We start from the raw sequence: 17161 nt of genomic DNA on the forward strand, positions 1-17161 counted from the left end.
GAAGAAGGGGAGATGTTCTGACTTTGGGAGCTGCCCATCGCAGATCAGGGGGCAGCCCCTCTTAATAGGACACCCCCCCCCCCCACTTTCTTCTTACCCAACCATATCCTTAAAACCATTCCCCCCAAACCCTCCCTGCACAAAACCCGGTCTTACCAGTTTCATGATCGTGGGCCGCAGTCCTCCTCCTCTTGCAGTCCTGGCTGTGGCCACTAACTTGGATTGGACAACAGCTCCAAAGTGTGGGATCACCTCCCCAGTGAGAGACAGAAGTCCAACCCTGGCTATGTTAACTGTAAGAATTTTAACAACACCAGGTTAAAGTCCAACAGGTTTATTTGGTAGAAAATACCATTAGCTTTCGGAGCGCTGCCCCTTCGTCAGATGGAGTGGAAATGTGCTCTCAAACAGTGCACAGAGACACAAAATCAAGTTACAGAATACTGATTAGAATGCGAATCCCTACAACCAACCAGATCTTAAAGATACAGACAATGTGGGTGGAGGGAGCATTAAGCACAGGTTAAAGAGATGTGTATTGTCTCCAGACAGGACAGCCTGCAAGTCCAGGAGGCAAGCTGTGGGGGTTACTGATAATGTGACATAAATCCAACATCCCGGTTTAGGCCGTCCTCATGTGTGCGGAACTTGGCTATCAGTTTCTGCTCAGCGACTCTGCGCTGTCGTGTGTCGTGAAGGCCGCCTTGGAGAACGCTTACCTGAATGCCCGTGACTGCTGAAGTGCTCCCCCACAGGAAGAGAACAGTCTTGCCTGGTGATTGTTGAGCGGTGTTCATTCATCTGTTGTCGTAGCGTCTGCATGGTCTCCCCAATGTACCATGCCTCGGGACATCCTTTCTTGCAGCGTATCAGGTAGACAACGTTGGCATCTCCACATTATGTTAACTGTACCCATAGCAATCTATGGCTGTGTGGTGGGCCCGCATGGAGCCACACCAACCTTCCTTCCGGCATGGCGGGGGAGGAGACCTTCCTTCTGGCACTGTAGGGATTCTAAGATTCTTACCATTAGTGATTCAGCCAATAATTATTTTAATAATCAAAAATTGATTGGATAAGGAGAGGGGCAAGTCAACAAGCTTGACATTCAACACCATTCGTTTGCTCATTTGATATCAATTGTGCTCTCAAGCAATCATTTGGCTATCATTTAACATCAAGTGAATTAAAAGTGATCATGTAACCACTATTTGATATCTATTGCACTGAAAACCAATCACTTAGCTATCATTTCACATTACATGTATCCTAACATGGTTGATTTATTGTGGCCTTCACACCACATTCTTGCACGTCTCCAAAGCCTTTGGTAGGTCAAAAATTTGTCCAACTGGATCTGGAGCATATTCAAAGATCCAGCCTCCCTTAGTCTCTGGGCTATGAATTCCAAAGAATTACGAACTTCTGAGAGAAGAAATTCCTTCTCATCCCTGTCTTAAATAGGAGATTCCCTATTTTGAAACTGCCCCTTAGTTCTAGATTCCCCTGAGAAGGAAAACATCCTCTCAGCATCTACCCTGTCAAGCCACCTCAGCATCCAGGATGGTAGTCTGCCTCCCTGGTGCCAGGGTCCTGGATGTCTCTGAGCGGGTAGGAAGCATCCTAAAAGGGGCGGGTAACCAGACAGACGTCATTGTCCACATTGGTGCAAATGACATAGGCAGAAAGAGCAGGGAGGTCCTGCGAGAGCAATTCAGGGAGTTGGGTAGTAGGCTAAAAAGCAGGGCCTCTAGGGTAGCGATCTCTGGACTACTCCCAGTGCCACGTGCTAGTGAGGCTAGGAACAGGGAGATTGTACAGCTGAACGCGTGGCTAAAGGACTGGCGCAGGAGGGAGGGTTTCAAATTCGTGGATCATTGGGAAGTCTTCAAGAGAGGATGGCACCTGTACAAGAAGGACGGGTTATACCTAAACTGGAGGGGCATGAATATCCTAGCTGGGAGTTTTGTTAGTGTGGTTCGGGTGGGTTTAAACTGATGTGGCAGGGGGGTGGGGATCAGAACAATAGGTCAATAAGCATAGAGGCTGGGGACGAGGTTGGGGCCAAGACAAGGCTATCTAAGAGGAAGACCATTCTGGGGGAGGATGACCTCAGTGGGCCTGGAGGTCTGGAGGGCATCTGCTTCAATGCAAGGAGTGTCACGGGCAAGACAGACAAGCTTAGAGCCTTAATGTTTGCGCGGAACTTGGATGTGGTTGCAGTGACGGAGACTTGGTTAAAAGAAGGACAGGACTGGCAGCTGAATATTCCGGGGTATAAGTGTTTTAGGCGAGACAGAGAAGGGGCTAGGAGAGGTGGGGGAGTAGCAATGCTGGTTAGGGAGCATATTATAGTGGTACAGAGGGTGGACAATTTGGAAGGGTCAGGTAACGAGTCACTGTGGGTGGAGCTCAGAAACAGGAAGGGCGCAGTCACTTTGCTGGGGGTATACCACAGGCCTCCCAACAGCCCACGGGAAGTTGAGGAACAGATATGTAAGGAGATTCTGGACAGGTGCAGAAAAAATAGGGTTGTTGTAGTGGGAGACTTTAATTTCCCTTGTATAGACTGGAAATCGCTTAGGGCTGGGGGCCTGGACGGGGAAGAATTTATAAAATGCGTACAGGAAGGTTCTTTGGAACAATATGTTGACAGTCCAACTAGAGAGGGGGATATATTGGACCTAGTACTGGGGAATGAGCCCAGTCAGGTCATCAAAGTGTCAGTAGGGGAACATGTGGCAAATAGTGACCACAATTCTGTAAACTTTAGGATAGTAATGGAAAAAGATGAGTGTTGTCCTATGGGTAAGGTGCTGAATTGGGGGAAGGCTAACTACAGCTGGATTAGGCAGGATTTGGTGGCTGTTGATTGGGAGAGGCTGTTCGAGGGTAAATCCACATCTGGCATGTGGGAGTCTTTTAAGGAGCAGTTGATAGGACTGCAGGACAGGCATGTGCCTGTAAAGAGGAAGGATAGGAAAGGTAGAATTCGGGAGCCGTGGATAACCAGTGAAATTGTGGGTCTAATCAAAAATAAAAAAGAGGCATACATGAGGTCCAGGTAGCTAAAAACAGATGGAGCACTGAAGGAATACAGAGAAAGTAGAAAAGAACTCAAACAGGGAATTAGAAGGGCAAAAAGGGGTCACGAAATGTCCTTGGCAGACAGGATTAAGGAGAATCCTAAGGCATTTTATACATACGTTAGGAACAAGAGGGTTGTTCAGGAAAGAATCGGACCTCTCAGGGACAAAGGAAGGGAATTATGCTTAGAACCAAAGGAAGTAGGAGAGATCCTAAACGAATACTTTGCATCAGTATTCACAAAGGAGAGGGACATGCTGACTGGTAGTGCCTCAGAGAGATGTGTTGACCCATGAGAAAAAATCTCAATTACAAGGGAGGAAGTGTTAGGTTTTTTAGGAAACATTAAGACAGACAAATCCCCAGGGCCAGATGGCATCTATCCTAGACTCCTCAGGGAGGCAAGAGATGAAATTGCTGGGCCTCTAACAGAAATCTTGTCTCTTCACTGGACACAGGTGAGGTCCCAGAGGATTGGAGGATAGCAAATGTGATCCCATTATTTAAGAAGGGTAGCAAGGATAACCCAGGTAATTATAGGCTGGTGAGCTTGGCGTCCGTGGTAGGGAAATTGTTGGAGAAGATTCTTAGAGATAGGATATATGCGCATTTAGAACTGAATAATCTCATTAGCGATAGACAGCATGGTTTTGTACGAGGGTGGTCATGCCTCACAAATTTGGTTGAGTTTTTTGAAGAGGTGACAAAAACGACTGATGAGGGAAGGGCCGTGAATGTCATCGATATGGATTTTAGTAAAGCGTTTGACAAGGTCCCTCATGGCAGGCACTGGTGCAAGAGTTTAAATCTCACGGGATAAAAGGTGAGCTAGCTAGATGGGTGGAGAACTGGCTTAGCCATAGAAGACAGAGGGTAACAGTGGAGGGGTCTTTTTCCGGTTGGAGGTCTGTGACTAGTGGTGTTCCACAGGGCTTGGTACTGGGACTTCTGCTGTTTGTGATATATATAAATGACTTGGAGGAAGATGCAGCTGGTGTGATCAGTAAGTTTGCGGACGACACAAAGATTGCTGGAGTTGTGGATAGTGATGAACAGTGTCAGAGAATACAGCAGGATATAGATAGACTGGAACATTGGGCGGAGAAATGGCAGATGGAATTTAATCCACATAAATGCGAAGTGATGCATTTCAGTAGATCTAATGTAAGGGGGAGCTATACAATAAATGGCAGAACCATCAGGAGTATAGACACACAGAGGGACCTGGGTGTACAAGTCCACAGATCCTTAAAGGTGGCAGCACAGGTGGAAAGGGTGGTCAAGAAGGCATATGGCATGCTTGCCTTTATTGGACGGGGCATAGAATATAAAAGTTGGCATATGATGTTGCAGCTGTATAGAACGATGGTTAAGCCACATTTGGAATACTACGTCCAGTTCTGGTCGCCACACTACCAGAAGGACGTGGAGGCTTTGGAGAGAGTACAGAAAAGGTTTACCAGGATGTTGCCTGGTATGGAGGGTATTAGCTATGAGGAGAGATGGGGTAAACTGGTGTTCTCCCTGGAAAGACGGGAGGATGAGGGGCGACCTAATAGAGGTGTATAAAATTATGAAGGGCATAGATAGGGTGAACAGTGGGAAGCTTTTTCCCAGGTCGGAGGTGACGAACACAAGGGGTCACAGGTTCAAAGTGAGGGGGGCAAGGTTCAACACAGATGTCACGGGGACGTATTTTACACAGAGGGTGGTGGGGGCCTGGAATGCACTCCCAAGTAAGGTGATTGAGGCGGACACGCTGGGATCGTTTAAGACTTAGCTAGATAGCCACATGAACAGACTGGGAATAGAGGGATACAAACGAATGGTCTGGTTGGGCACATAAGCGGCGCAGGCTTGGAGGGCTGAAGGGCCTGTCCCTGTGCTGTATTGTTCTTTGTTCTTATATATTTCAATAAGATCATCTCTCATTCTCTAAATTCCTAAACCTGCTTAAGCCGTTCTCATAATGCAACCCCTCCATACCTGGAATCAATCTAGTGAACCTTCTCTGAACAGCCTCCTGGTAGCAACCTTCCAACTTGGATGGCGATAGTTTGTGCCTTGGTGGTCAACTGTTTTTTATATTCTTTCATGGGGTGCGGGCAGCCTTTATTGCCTATCCTAGTTTCCCTTGAGAAAGTAGTGATCAGCCAACTTCTTGAACTCTGTGTTAAACATCATCTGATGTAAGTCAGCAGCCCCACCCTGGTATGGTCATCTCTGCTGCATTTGCTGCAGAGGAAGGCAATGGACTGAGAAGGTGCACCATTCACAGGTCTTTGCTATCACTGGGCTCCTTTCACATTAACTTCATGCGGTGTTACTGTAAGCCTATTAATAAAATAAACTTTAAAGCTCTCGGCCAGCTTGGGTCATTTCTGCTCATCTCTTCCATTGCCTTTCCAAACAGCCTCCTGAAATATGTTCTGCCCACTACACAATGGAGCAATGTCATGTATGAATTTCAGTGCTGGTGCAAAGCCAGTTACATCGGCATATATCCCAGCAACTGGCTGATTGAATCAAGTAGCATGTTACTTTAGTTGTTCGCAATAGGCAGACAATGGACTGTTCTCAAGCAGCTCATGTTTGCTAAACTCAAACAAAACACCTGCTGTTCGATGTGATCCTGCGATTGGGCAGCACTTGCTGAACAATCCTGAGTGTGCAAATAGCTACACTGACAACCAATCTGAGACAACCCATTGCTCATTGATGCTTGCTTCATACGCAGGGATATCCAGTCTCTGCAAGCAAAAGGAATATGTTCAAACCTTGCGCCTTCTTTTGAATTACCCAGGATCTAGGAGTTCCAAGATCCATGGCAGTGTCTCAGCCTGATTGACAGCTGGGCCTCCAGTCAGGGAGCTCACTGAGTCAACAGCCACAGCAGCAAGCAAGTTGGTGCCAGGAATGATGTGTCAATCATAGGGGCCAGTCAGAGGGAATAGTTTTAGGAGGTGATAAAGTCATATCCTGAGGTGGCCAAGGAGGGGAGGGAAGTTAGAGACATTAGGGAGGCAGGTCGGGTGTGAGGGGACAATAGTGCAAACTTCTCAGGCACCTGGATCCAAATGTAGGTCTGAAAGTACTCACCTCCTGAATCCACCAAGTTCTCACATTGAGAGAGCAACTGGCATCCCCCGTGCTCAGCGAGTACAGCTGGAAGCAGTTAAATTTCAAAATGTCAATGGCAATAAGATTCGCTTGTTCAATATTTAAAATTTCCAGTGTCAGGCCAGTCAACCTTCAGATTCAGTGAAAGACAGAAATGGGTGATTTAGAGGTGGCTTTTTGTCAGGAAACACATTTCTGACACTTTAACACCCTGACCCAATACAAATCAGCCCAAAAGGTTCAATTCAAATTCAGCTTTACATCCTAATAGTCATTTCTGAAATAACAGGCCCGATTCTCCCATCGCTATCCGCAACCTTTCTGGCAGGTCCGGTCGGGAAAATAGCGTCGTCGGCCTTTTTCCGGGACTTGCGCACGTACCGGGAATGCATGCGCATCACCCAGAACCGGAGAATGGTCGGAGTCCAGACCATGCTGGAAACCGGTGGGAAGACAGGTAAGGCATTTGAATCTTTTTAAAATATGTTTTGCATGTGATTATTGGGAACTTGCCAGGCCCGATTGAATCTCCCATTCCCCGCCAGGAGTACTTCATTCCAGTGGGGTTTAGAGTAGCTCCGCACGTTCGGGGAACTGATGGGAGACCCTGCTGGAATGAAGGGGGGGGCAATGGGGGCCTCCAGGGGGTTGGTTGGCAGGGGGGTGATGCCCCCTGGGCATGGGCACCCTGGCAGTGCTAGCCTGTGTCCCCGGCACTGCCCAAGGGGCAAAGTGCCCACGCCCAGGGGGCACCTTGGCACTGCCCATCCATCATCAGGCAGTGCCAAAATGGCAGGGCCTATTGTGAGCCGGGCCTAGGGGCAATCGGTGGGAGTGGGGTGTCCTGCTGCCACTCTGCATGGCGATCAGTCTGGGCTAGAAGGAGGCCAGCGATCGGAGTGGGCTGGGGGGTTGGTAGTCTTCCCGGGAGGGGATCTGAACCCAGGGGGGGTTGTCTGACCCCAGGGGGTCAGCGGGGGAGAGGTCTGCTGGGGTGAGGGGGGAATCACCACTGCTGGGGGGGTGGTTGGCTGGACATTGGGGCGCTCCAGGACGGAGGGGGGTCAGGGTTGGCCTAGGAATTGTTGTGGGGGCCGCGATCAGCTGTGGAGTGGGGCTGGAGGGGTAACACTGTGGCTGGCCAGCAATCGAACAGGCCAGCAAATGGGGAGACTGACAGATCAGGGCCACTGCGCATGCGCAGAGTTCCAGAACTGTCAGACTCCGACGTGAAGAGGTCCCACCACCTCCCACCCCCCCAGGTTTTTAATGAGATTCCTGATTATGACCTCTGCAGTGCACAGTGTGCGGAGATTCGGGTGTGAAGCTGCACTGAAAAAAGTCAGGATATAGAACAGTTTTCCCACTTTTTGGGAGATTCTTTGGGAGAATCGCCCCCACCATTTCCCTGGTTTCAATAGAATAGGAACCACTATGTTCAACTCAACACTTAAGTGTTTCTACTACCTTGTAAATCTTGCAACATAGTATCACAGAATAGTACAGCACAGAGTGAGATCATTCAGCTCATCATGTCTCTGATAGCTCTTTCAAAGAACAATCCAGTTTAATTCCATTGTCCTGCTCTTTCCCATATTCCTGAATTTTTTCATCTAAAACATTTATTTAATTCCCATTTGATGGCTACAATTGAATCTGTATCTATTGCCATATGTGGTGTTCCAAAACCTCCCCATTCATTTGGTAAATAAAATTTTCCTCATGTTGCTTCCAGCTATTTTGCCAAACACCTTAAACCTGTATGTTTTGCTTATTGATCCTTCCGCCATTGGAAATAGCTTCTCTTTATTTTCTCCACCTACACCTCGATCAAATCTCCTCTTAGCTTTCTCTGCTCTGAGAACAACCCTAGTTTCTCCAATCTATTCATGAGGCTGTAACTTCTTTACACATATAATCAAATAGAACAGTATGCAATAATTAACAGAATTCTTTGGACATTAACTGGTAACTAGTTAAATATTAACTCTCCTTAAAATTTACAGATATCCAGTTCCTCTAAAGTTGTGGAGTGGAAACATGGCAGACAGCGAGAGTCAACCAAAGAAACTTTTCAACTACAAACGGTGTAACCTGTCAAGCATCCATACCATTGAACGCTTGGATCAAATGGAAAATTATGATGTACGTGACTCTGATGTTTTTGTGGTGACTTATCCTAAATCTGGTGAGTATATTGGATAAGCAGAGGATCCATATTATTCGTGCACTTAAAATTGCACGTTAGAGGGATACACATATAAATTATAAGTGTAATAGATATAGTGAATTATTTTAATTTTTAAAAACAGTATATAAACAAGAATTCAATTATAAATTTAATTCTAAGTTAATTATCGATTGTTTTCTGTTTTTGCAATTGACCTTCAAAGCTTGTCCTTATGATCTGTGCAAAGGTCAAACAGTTTTCAGTACTGTAGCAGAAAATATCTAAGATATTTGCATTAGTATTGCAATGGTAAAAATCCTGATAATCATTCGGCCGCAGCCAACCCTGATATAGATACCTATGGGTTTACTTTTATTTCCATGGTTCTCTGGATTTGAATTTCAGCTTAAAGAGGGTGGTGTCATAATTAGCAGACAGTAACAAACAAGGAATCATTACTTTTCTAAAGAACTCTATCATACATCTGCAAAACTTGTTGTTGTCCTTAAAAAAAAGATTTGGATTTCTAAAAATTAGAACAACAAAGTTTACTGATGATGCAATACAGTTGTTTAAAATTATGAGAAAAGGGCAGATAGTACTAGACTATCTGCAATGGTTTCAGGGTGTAGAGTGAGGGGCCATAGATACAAGATTAAGAATGTGTGGGAGTTAGAACATGGAGAAAGAGATAACCTCTTTACACAAAGGATTGTGAAGATATGAATTTGTCCTTGGATGGCATGGTGGCACAGTGGTTAGCACTGCTGCCTCACAGCACCAGGGACCCAGGTTCAATTCCAGCATCAGTTGACTGTGTGGAGTCTGCACATTCTCCCTGTGTCTGTGTAGGTTTCTGCCGGGTGTTCTGGTTTCCTCCCATAGTCCAAAGATGTGCAGGTTAGGTGGATTGGCCATGCTAGATTGCCTCTTACTGTCAGAGGGATTAGCAGAGTAAATACATGGGTTTACGGGGATAGGGCCTGGGTGGAATTGTTGTTGGTGCATATTCGATGGGCTGAATGGCCTCCTTCTGCACTGTAGGGATTCTAAGATTCTTACTGTTAGTGATTCAACCAATAATTATGTTAATATTCAAAAATTGATTGGCTAAGTGGATGAAGGAAAAGGCACTGAAGGGATACTGAATAGATAGTTAGACAGGAAGGAATAATTGATTAATAACTATAGGAAACATGTATAGATTAGTAAAGTGGGTGCACAACTGGCAGATCCAATTTAATTGCATATTTTTTGGAAAAATAAACGAGGAATAGGAGTATACAGAAGAACATTGGAACATGTTAATAAATGGGAAGCCGAGAGCTGCAAAAGCATAATTCCCTTAAAATGTGGTTACATGAAGGTAAAGTCATAAAAAATGGCAACAGCTTCTTGGCTTTTATGAATATGAGTACAGAGGTTAAGAGCAAACAAGTGATGATAAATTTAGTCAAGGTCTTTATTAAGCCACTGTTGGAGTACATTGTGCTGTAATGACTGCCCCAGAGTATTAGGACCATACAGAGTGTGCTGTACTTAGATTTTGTAAGAATGATACCAGAGACAGGATACTTCTGGAAGGACTAAGATACTGGGACTATTTCCTCTGAAGTGGGGAATACTGAAAAGATAGTGGTATCAAAATTATGAAGGACTTTAACATGCTGCACGGGGAAAATTTATTTCCCCTGGTTGAAGACTCAATGACAAAGCACATTCCCCAGTTCTTCTTCAGGCCATAGAATCCATGATAGGTTGAGTGACCATTTTCTGTTTTGTAGATTTCTACAGTTCTGTAGTTCAATTGACCGGAAAATAGAGAAAAAGGGCAAATGGCAAAGTCAAGCAAACACAGCTACAAAAATATTATTTTGTATTATTACGTGAAGACAAGTTGTATCATGTAAATTATGTCAGACCAATTGTATCTGTCATCCTGTATATTTATCTACTATGAAACAAAGCTGCCTTCCAATTAGTATCTGGCCTCATCTTACTGGTATTTTCTCTATCAAGATATTGAGAGGACAGTCTGGGCATGTGCAAAATCTGTTTTTGGTCACAATGAGGTACTCTTGCCATACCCATTACTTTTCTATACGCATGCCTCCAGGTACATGTGCATACATACACACGCCTATTCTCAAATGTGATGGGCATGGATTTTACCTTAGTCCTCAGAAGAAATTGTGCCAGTGTTGGGGATGTACTGAAGGATATCAAACCTAATGTATCGATTGCAGAGAGGTTTTGGAACAGTTTGAAAAATGGAATGTGTAAGTTCATGCAGAAGTTTGTGCACTTGTTTCTGAATTGTTCATCTGTTGATGTGATAGTTTATTGTTAGAGTGAGTGAGTGAAGAGCTGCCTGATAGCTGTGTGTAGGCGAGTGAAGGGCTGCCTTAAAGCTGCACGTCCAGAGAATGCCTTTTGGTGCTACGTAACTGGGGACAGAAAATTTGAGGGAGGAAATTAAAGGGGAAATGCTTTCTGCAATATAGTAGATGAAATAACCAAAGTAGTAAATAACCAATTGGAATGCAAAATATCATATATGAAAAGAGGCTGGCAATGCTTGGTGTGCACTTAGTTATTAAGCAGAGAGAAAGAGTTTGTTAGAACTATTTCTTCAATTTGTCCTAATTAGCCAAGATTGGGCAGAGTGAAAACCTGAAAAGCAAATTAGTTTTGCCACCTGCAGCTCTGAAGGACAAACAGGCTGATAAAATGCAGACACCTTGTAGAGAGCTTGGGAAACATACATATTTCAGTATGTAAAATGCTCTGGAATAAATGTATGAAACTGATATATTTAGATACTGTTCATTCTAATGTACACTAGCTTTGCTTTCCATGAAAGATGATTCACCTTCACTGAATGCACTTGAAGAGATTAGTTAATGACTATTCTGAATTCTTATCAAAATAAAGGAACAATATGGATGCAGAATATTATGAAGCATATTTACATGGATGATCTACAAACTGGAGAGTGCAAACCATCCTATTCTGAAGTTCCCTGGCTGGAATTAACACATGAGGAAATTAATACTGATGACCGCCCATCACCCCGTTTGTTTGTTACGCATCTACCTTATCAACTGATGCCAAAAGCTCTGAAGAACAAAAAGACCAAGGTAAGATATTATTCTCTCAAAGCCATGTTGAAATTAATCTAGAAACATAAATTAATGCAAAATTTGAGATAACATATGATAGTCTCTTCAAAGAACAAAGAACAATACAGCACAGGAACAGGCCCTTCGGCCCCCCAAGCCCGCGCCGCTCCCCGGTCCAGGATTGAATCCTGAATCCAGGATCCCCGCCCAATTTTCCAGCCTATCTACATACCAATATCCTATCCACCGAGCTGTCCTTCACAGCTACGATGCTTTGTTCATTACAACCTATTAACTTACCCCCACCCCCCCATTCCAGACCATGTGATCTCCAGGGAGAGGCGATTCCTTCATTCAAAATGTACAGATGCCAGATAAAGCGTCAGAATCATCTCTAGCATGGTTAATATTGGAACAGTCCCAAAATAAGGGATCGACCATTTACAACTGAGTTGAGGAGAAAAGTCTTCATGAGGAAGGTTGCGAGTTTTTGGAATTCTTTAATTCAGAGGGATGTGGATGCCCGGTTGATGATTACATTCAAGACTGAGGTTGATAGATTTTTGAATGTTCGAAGGGTATCAAAGGGGAGGTGGGGAGGGGCAGGGAGATGGATTAGGAAGTGGAGTCAAGGTAGAAAGTCTGACATGATCACATTGAAAGATGGTGGAGGAGGCTCAAAATGTTACCCTGCTCCTATTTATGTATGTTCTCATTTATGATAATGGTAACTGTTTCTATAGCAATGGGATGTGTATCATACATAACAGAGGCACATCGATAATCAGTTCTGAATTTTTGTTGATTAACTGGATATCTACAACACAGAGATTCACCACTATATTTAAGGACTTCCAAACCATGCTATGGAGGAATCGACATGGGTAACAGTTCTGTTTGCTCAATGTAAAAGGACACCACTCACTTACGCAAGTCACAGGGTTAGTGGGGTGAAAGCTTAGTGAGGTCCATTTATGTGTAGAGGTACAGCAGGTGTTTAACCAGATAGCAAACTTTGTAATATCACCCTTGCAGAATACACTCCTGTAATAACACTCCTGTAATAACGCTCTTGTAACATAAATGCAATCTATAATATGTGATCAAATTCATCAATGTTCTCTTAAAAGAAATAACAAAGATTGAAAATTTATCTTTAAATGAGCATCATCACCACTTACAATTAAGTGTTATTTGACAGGTTATCTATTTGTACAGAAACCCCAAAGATGTCGCTGTTTCTTTTTTTCATTTTCATAAGTTTGCAAATTATTTGGAAACCCCAGAAAATTTTGGAGCTTTTCTGCAGACATTTCTGAATGGCCAAGGTAAGTTGGCACAAATCGCTCTCTCACTTTCAGATTGGTATGCACTGTCTATGTAATATATATAATGTACACACAAGGAACTTGATGTTGAGACTGGCGAAAGTTACATTGGTACATCTCATTCAAACTCTAAAGTGTAAAAACATCTTTCCAGCTTTCCAAAGGACAACTTCTTGCTCTCAAATGATGTCAGCTGAAATAGATTTATGTTAGTTTCTAACAATAACTGCCATAAATATGCCGTAATGCATCTTGAGATAAGATAATAAATGCCAAATTGAACTGCAGTTTATTGTAAAAATGTTGAAATCCATGAAGGAATAAAGTGGATCAGCAATTTATTTGCTGAACTGTGATTCCTATTGCACAATATTTCTTAGCATTGATACCAAGTAAACAATCTTGTACAAAGTTTAAAATCTGAGCCAAGGGGCTGTTTACTGCAAATTCAGCTTTGCCACACTTCTACAGCACTCCAGTCCAGGGTAAGTTCATTTACTGATCAATTTTAACCTTTAAAATTTCAGAATTCATAAAATCATAGAATCCCTACAGTGCAGAAAGAGGCCATACGGCCTATCAAGTCTGCACAGACAGAGCATCCCATCCAGGCCCTACCCCTGTAACCCCACTTATTTACCCCACTAATTCCCCTAACCTACACATCTTTGGACACTAAGGGGCAATTTAGCATGACCAATCCACCTAACCTGCACATCTTTGGAGGAAACCGGAACACCCGGAAGAAATCCATGCAGGTACTGGAGAGAATGTGCAAACTCCAGAAAGACAGTCACCCGAGGCCGGAGTTGAACCTGGGTCCCTGGCACAGTGAGACAGCAGTGCTAACCACTGTTTCATTGTGATTGTTTAATACTCAGAACAGTTCAACAAGTGCTATAGATTGATCACTATGGCTAGAATTTTACACTTCACAAGTGGACACTCACCCTATCCAGAAGTGCGCAAAATCATGTGAGAAGATGTCAGGCGTGTGTTGCAGCATTATTGCGCACGTGCACGATATTTGGGGGCAGGCGTGAGCGGGAGTCGGTTGCACTCCCGCCAACAATTAAGCAGCTAGTTAAAAGGATTATGTTGCCTGTGCCATTATTATGTTGCGGCTCAGCAACACAGGTAGATGGCCCATTTGTCACCCAATAATGGGATAAAAGGAGGCAGGAGCAAAGACAGGGTAAGTTGGTGGGAGTTAGTCAGAGTTTGGTATGGGGTTAAAGTCGAGGTCTGTGACCATTTTCAGCGGTTACTTGTAAAGATTTTGCTTATTTTCTGGACTTTTCAGGACTTGGGTCTTGTAATACCTCTCAGAGAATTTCAACCAAGTTCAACCCTACAGTGCACAGGTCAGTGCACGGTCAGCCTATCTGCACATCAGTAGATGGGTATTGTTTACTCAGCAGGGCGCACCTTCTCCTCTGAGGAAGAGAGGGGCCAAAGAGAGAGGAGGCCAGGTTCACACAGGCATCACCTCAGAGGAGAGGCACAGCTAAAGCGTGTTCAGGGCCAGCAGGGAGGGCAAGGAGGATGAGTCCACCGGAGATGCCATTATCCAGCCACCATGATATAGAGTCAGTGATCCAAGTATCTCAATGTGACAGAGGTTCAGTGCTGTAGGAGGCTCTGCATCTCAAGGGAAACCATCACTTCCTTATGTCAGATGATTGGGTCAGAGATAGACTCCAATTGTGTGGACGGACACCCAATGTCTGTGGCTCTGAAGGTCACTGTAGCCCTAACCTTTTATGCCTCTGGATCCTTTTAGGGGTCAGTGGGTGATTTTTGTGGAGTTGCCCAGTCAGCTGTGACTGACACTCTGCTCGATGGGTATGATCTTCATTCATTTCAGGACAGACCAAGCCAGCCAGGCTGAGTGAGCCAGAGGCTTCGTGGCTATTGCAAGGTTCCCTCGCATCCAGGGTGCCATTGATTGCACCCATGTGGCCGTCAAGGTGCCAGATAGCCAGCCAGATGCCTTTGCCAATAAGAAGGGTTATCAATCCATGAATGCTCAGATCGTGCGTGACTGCAGGATGCAGATTAGAACAAAGAACAAAGAAAATTACAGCACAGGAACAGGCCCTTCGACCGTTCAAGCCTGCACTGACCATGCTGCCTGTCTGAACTAAAACCCCCTACCCTTCTGGGGACCATATCCCTCTATTCCCATCCTATTTGTCCAGACGCCCCTTAAAAGTCAGATTCTGCAAGTTTGTGCGAGGTTCCCTGACAGCTCCCACAATGCCTATATAGTATGCCACTCACAAGTGCTAAGGCTGTTCACAACTCCAGCTCACCTCAAGGGATTGTTGCTGGGTGACATTGGGTATCCTTTGAAAAGTTGGCTCATGACGCCACTCAGGCCCCCAGGGACAGAAGCAAAGGAAAGATACTTGGAACATTATGAGGGACCCTGCAATATCAATCAGAGTGCATGCTGCTCATAGTCATTGTGTTAGGCTCTAATTATCTAGTTCTCACAAGAGGGGACCACTGGACCAGGAGAACAATTGAGGCAGGTGCACTCGCCTCAGAGAAAGAATCCAGTGATTACTCTGAACAAGATCCGAGGCAGGCACAGCATGAGGATGTGAAGCCAGATATGAGGAACCTTCAGGGAGGCAGGGATACTTGAGATGCCTTGATTCAACACTCCTTCAGCTAGGCTGCCAAAGCTTGCCTTCTTTCTGAAAACATTTCCGACAAAACCATGCCATGACGCCAGTGAACCTCACAAGCTCTGAAATAAAGTTTGTTGTCCCTGCCTCTATCACAAGATACTGATAAGGCTTATTACACCTATTGAAAGCATAGAAAACTCAGCACTGACACAAAATCTTGAATTATCTTTATAACAGAGATGAAATCAAAGAACAAAACATATACGGCGGGATTTTCCACCTGAGCTCGCCCCAAGGCCGGAAAATCCCACCGAGGTCAATGGACCTTTGCATGGTCCTGCCTGCTATGATTCCCGTGGCAGGCGGGATGGGAAAATTCTGCCAATATGGTAGACACAGTTCCTTCAAAACAAAACATTGCATCGAGAAAAACAGCTGAAGCCACATTTTAAAAAACTCCTTCCTGTGCTCACTGTGCCTGTCAGCTCATGGTGTCCCCCAACTTGCTGAAAGCAATCTGAATTGCAGGCAGATTGCTGACTCTGCTGCCGTATTGACCCTGTTGACCTTGGCTGTCATCCTCTGGCTGGCTGGCCTGAGCAGGATCCACCAGGGACGAAAGCTATTGGTCCTTATTGGTCATCACCCGATCAATGCCCATGCTTTACAGTCAGGGTTGACTGATATCCTGGTGGCTTTGTGATTGCTGAATCACTATGGACTCTTTTCAAGAAGTCCTTATGAGGAATGAGACAACCCTACATTTTTTTCATTCCCATGTCCCACTTTTGTCCACTAGACTCTTACTTTTCTCCACAACACCCGTCCCTCACAGCCGGAGGACCTTCCTCCACACTGGCACTCGAGCTTCAGGGTAACTGTTACATTGATGTTGAGGATTACCAGGTTGGCTGCCCCATAATTAGTTGCTGATCGCTCAGCGTTATTATAGTTTCTCTTCTCCTGTAAGTGCAAAGGTCAATTCAACACGCAACCCTCACCTCCCCACACCTCGCCCACTGTGACAACATTCCTGACATCTTTTCATTTCTAATTCTTAGATGGACCCAGGGCTTCTGATCTTAACTCCAAGCCTGAACAGGCATAGACAGATGTGTCTTCTGTAACTCTGATTCTTACAGCTGGAAAGCTGCTAAGAATGGGCACCTTTCCATGCTGCACATGCCAACTTGGTACTCACCCATGCCATGCGCAGAAGATTATTGAGCCTTTTATGGCAGTGTATCCATGTGCAGCACAGCATATCATGCCCACCTCTGCCCAGGCCTTCTTTGTTTGGTGCGGTGGCCTCCTCTTGCCACCTTACAGCATGAGGATGTCCCGCCTGGCATTCTGCCTCAAAAAGAGTGTGACGGCAGTCATCTGCAAACTAGGGGAGTTGACTGCCCAGCCGTCCCACCTGGCATGTCCCCCGGGTGCTGCTGCTATTATGGAGAGCGCACTGTGCCTCCTCTCATGTCTTCAGCAGTTTGACACAGCCACCATCAAACCTCCTGCATAGTCTCCATTGGCCCCAGTGGCCGCCAAGCTCCTGCCCCCATCAGCCTTGCAGCGCCTATGTCCGGTTGTGTTTCACAGTGGCTGGATATGCCGTCTTTTATCAATCTCAGACAGGAGTGGAAAGCACAGCTGCTTCTGGTCCCATCTGCCATGCATGCCTGACACAGATAAATT

General features: G+C 45.0%; 1 protein-coding gene across 1 annotated transcript in view; it reads left to right on the plus strand.

The window, feature by feature from the left end:
• Positions 1 to 17161, plus strand: part of LOC144493921 (uncharacterized) — a 50517-nt gene that overhangs the window by 20506 nt on the left and 12850 nt on the right. Inside the window, exons 9-11 of the mRNA XM_078213502.1 lie at positions 8214 to 8395; positions 11312 to 11517; positions 12701 to 12827. Coding sequence (XP_078069628.1) covers positions 8214 to 8395; positions 11312 to 11517; positions 12701 to 12827 — 515 coding nt within the window. The remainder of the gene's footprint in view (positions 1 to 8213; positions 8396 to 11311; positions 11518 to 12700; positions 12828 to 17161) is intronic.

Source organism: Mustelus asterias, chromosome 5, assembly GCF_964213995.1.
Source record: "Mustelus asterias chromosome 5, sMusAst1.hap1.1, whole genome shotgun sequence".
In the NCBI taxonomy this organism is placed as follows: domain Eukaryota; kingdom Metazoa; phylum Chordata; class Chondrichthyes; order Carcharhiniformes; family Triakidae; genus Mustelus; species Mustelus asterias.